The 2,658-nt window shown below is 60.0% G+C and overlaps 1 protein-coding gene across 1 annotated transcript; it reads right to left on the bottom strand.

Annotated features, from left to right (window-relative positions):
- Positions 1 to 202: 202 nt before the first annotated feature.
- CCDC185 (coiled-coil domain containing 185) lies at positions 203 to 1,840 on the bottom strand. The gene has a single exon (XM_063113437.1). The coding sequence runs from the start codon at positions 1,838 to 1,840 to the stop codon at positions 203 to 205; it is 1,638 nt and encodes a 545-aa protein (XP_062969507.1).
- Between the last annotated feature and the right edge of the window lie 818 nt (positions 1,841 to 2,658).

Below are 2,658 nucleotides of genomic sequence, written 5' to 3' on the forward strand. Positions count from 1 at the left end.
TGCAAGTAAATGTTAAAAGAAAAAAATAAACTAGTTCATGAGAGGAAAAGTATATTTTATATACTTTTAGAAACCAGTGCTCAATTGTAATCAGATTATACAATGGATCACATTGCCACATCTCCTGACTGCCGGGCCTGTAAGGTATTTGTCCTCATGTTCTCAGTAGCCCCTTCTCTGCTGGGCTTCTACTGCCATCTGATCAAAGGAGCTGTTGGGCAGCTTTCCTATGAAGGCTGGGCATCTTCTGGAACTCCTGGAAGGTGGGCTCTCTCCCTTGAGAGATCTGCTCCTTCTTCCTGACAGCTTCTTTGATGCCCTGGATGTGGCCCTTTTCATCCTTCTCGGCTTTCAGCTTCAGAATGTGGCGATTCTTCTCCCGCAGGATACTGAGCTCCTGGAGGTGCTGTGCCTCCTGCCTGGTGGTATTGTACGTGGGGGTCCCGGCCTGCCCGATCCTCTGGTCCACTAGCTCCACCAGCGTCCTCCTGTGTGTCTTCCCCTTCTCCTCAGACTCTCCTGTGCGCCACCTGGCCTGCTGGAACTCCTCTTCCTCCTTCTGGGCCTTGTCCCTCAACTCTTGGTGCCGCTCCCTAATCAGGCCCTGGTGCATCTCTTGGGACCTCTGGGAACTCTGCTCCAGGGACAGCTTTCTGAGGAGCTCTTCAGCTTTGGCCTGGCAGTCCATGAGAACCTTGCGGGCCTGGTAATTGACAAGGGAGCTCAGGTTGGTCTCCTGGCCCTTCTTCTGTCCCTCCATGGTGTGCAGGTGCCTCTTGAGAAAGGCCTTCTCCAGCCTCTCCTGCAGCTGCAGGCGGTTCCTCTCCTGCTCCCGCAGGCGCTGCACCTGGCACAGCTTGCGGTGCTCGGCCCGGGCGCGCGCCCTCTCCAGGTCCTCCTGGCGTTGGTTCTCCTGGTCGTGCAGTGGCGCCCTGCACCGGCTCTCCCCCTGGGTCACGTTCCTCACCTGGCTGTCGCGCCGCCTGCCGCGCTGCCTCCGCCCAGTCGGCTTCCACTGCTCCTGGCTCTGCTGCAGCAGCAGCTGGCGCTCTCTCTCCAGGGTCATCTGGACCTTCTGGTCCGAGCGCTTCAGCTCCTCCCAGGCTGCCGCCACCTGCTGCTGCAGCTCCCGCATCCTCTGGGCTTTCTTGACCCGGGCCAGCACCAAGGCCACGATCTTCTGGTCCCTGGAGGACACCACCACCTCTTCCAGCTTGTTCTTGAGGATCTGGGTGTGCTGGCTCTGCGCCTCTTCGCTGGAGACCGAGGGCTGGGAGCATTGCCTGGCCAACGACTCAGCCAGGTCACTGTCTCTTTTTGGGGTGCGCACACAGGCCGACTGCGTCCTGAACATTTGGGAGGCCACAGAAGACTTCTCCGTGGGAACCGAGGAAGGGGACCAGCGACCTGGATGTCTGCAGACAGGCACTGCCCACTGGTCTCCACTAGGTGCCTTTTTTACCTCGAAAGTTCCACTCAGGGGCATGTAAGGCGGGTCTCCCTGGGCCGGAGGATAGTGCAGGTAGGGCCGAGGCTGCTGGGCCTGCGGCTGCCAAGCCGGCCAGGGCCTCGGGGCGCGGTCGGGGGTCCCCCGGGCCACGTCGGTCAAACTGCGGCTTTCCCGCAGCGAGGCTGGGGGCGGGCGCCCGCGAGGCCCCGGGGTGGGCTGCCAGGGCGCCGCGGCCTCGTGCCCCGCGCCCGGGGTCCCGGCCCAGGAGGACGGCACGGGCTCGGGCCCGGGTCCCCCCAGCCGCGCGGGGGACGCGCGCTCTCCGCCGGGCCGAGGGGGCTCCCAGAAGTCCGGGTAGGGCCGCGCGGAGAAGAGGCCGAAGCCGGCCATGCTCCCTCGGGGCGCGAGCATCTGCGCGAGGGTCCCGGGCCCCCAGGGGGCGCTGCGGACACCGCCCCGGTCCCTGTGACGCCCCGGCCACTTCACAATGCGCCACCGGGGCCTTGCTAGCACCGCGCAGCCGAGGGGCGCGGAGTGCAGGCGCAGGATGCTGGGGGAGGGGGTGGGAAATCTGGGGCGGCATCTAAAGCCGAGGGTGCATAGTGACCCGCCTATCAGAGTTTCGGGCGGGAATTTAAACTCGCATTTGTATACCTTAAAATAGCGGGATTTTAAGAGAGCCGGGGTGAAGGTGTCGGTCATCCTCAGAATGAACGTGAGGGGAAGGGTCGAGGCGCAGTGGGGGTGGGGGGAGGGAGGGGGCATTCAGGCCTCCCTTCGCGCTGAATCCCGGTCCACGCGTGTGTGCGCTTCTCTATAACGTGCTCTAATAGGCTGTCGTGGTGCACGTTAATAGGGACCACCCTCCTTTGCTGTTTTAGGTTGACAAGCCCGAGGCACACTTCAATGTTTACTTTTCAAAACATTAGAGCAGGAAAAAGACGATTCTGTTTTCTCCCGGATATGGCAATTATTGCCTTTGTCAAAATATGAATACAACATTTCTGAAATAGCATCAGTGAACACCATGCTGAAATCACATTGTTTAGGTCCTTTTCCTCTAATTTTGTGGAATTCTTTTTCCTTGCTGAGCACCCTGGGCTAATGAGAAAGGAATTAGATTTGGTCAGGCAAAGGAGTTTGAATCTCCTCTGCCAATCTTCACTTGTGTGCTCTTGGGCAAATACCTAACTTTCCAGGCCCTCAAG

The sequence above is a fragment of the Cynocephalus volans genome, chromosome 11 (assembly GCF_027409185.1).
Source record: "Cynocephalus volans isolate mCynVol1 chromosome 11, mCynVol1.pri, whole genome shotgun sequence".
In the NCBI taxonomy this organism is placed as follows: Eukaryota; Metazoa; Chordata; class Mammalia; order Dermoptera; family Cynocephalidae; genus Cynocephalus; species Cynocephalus volans.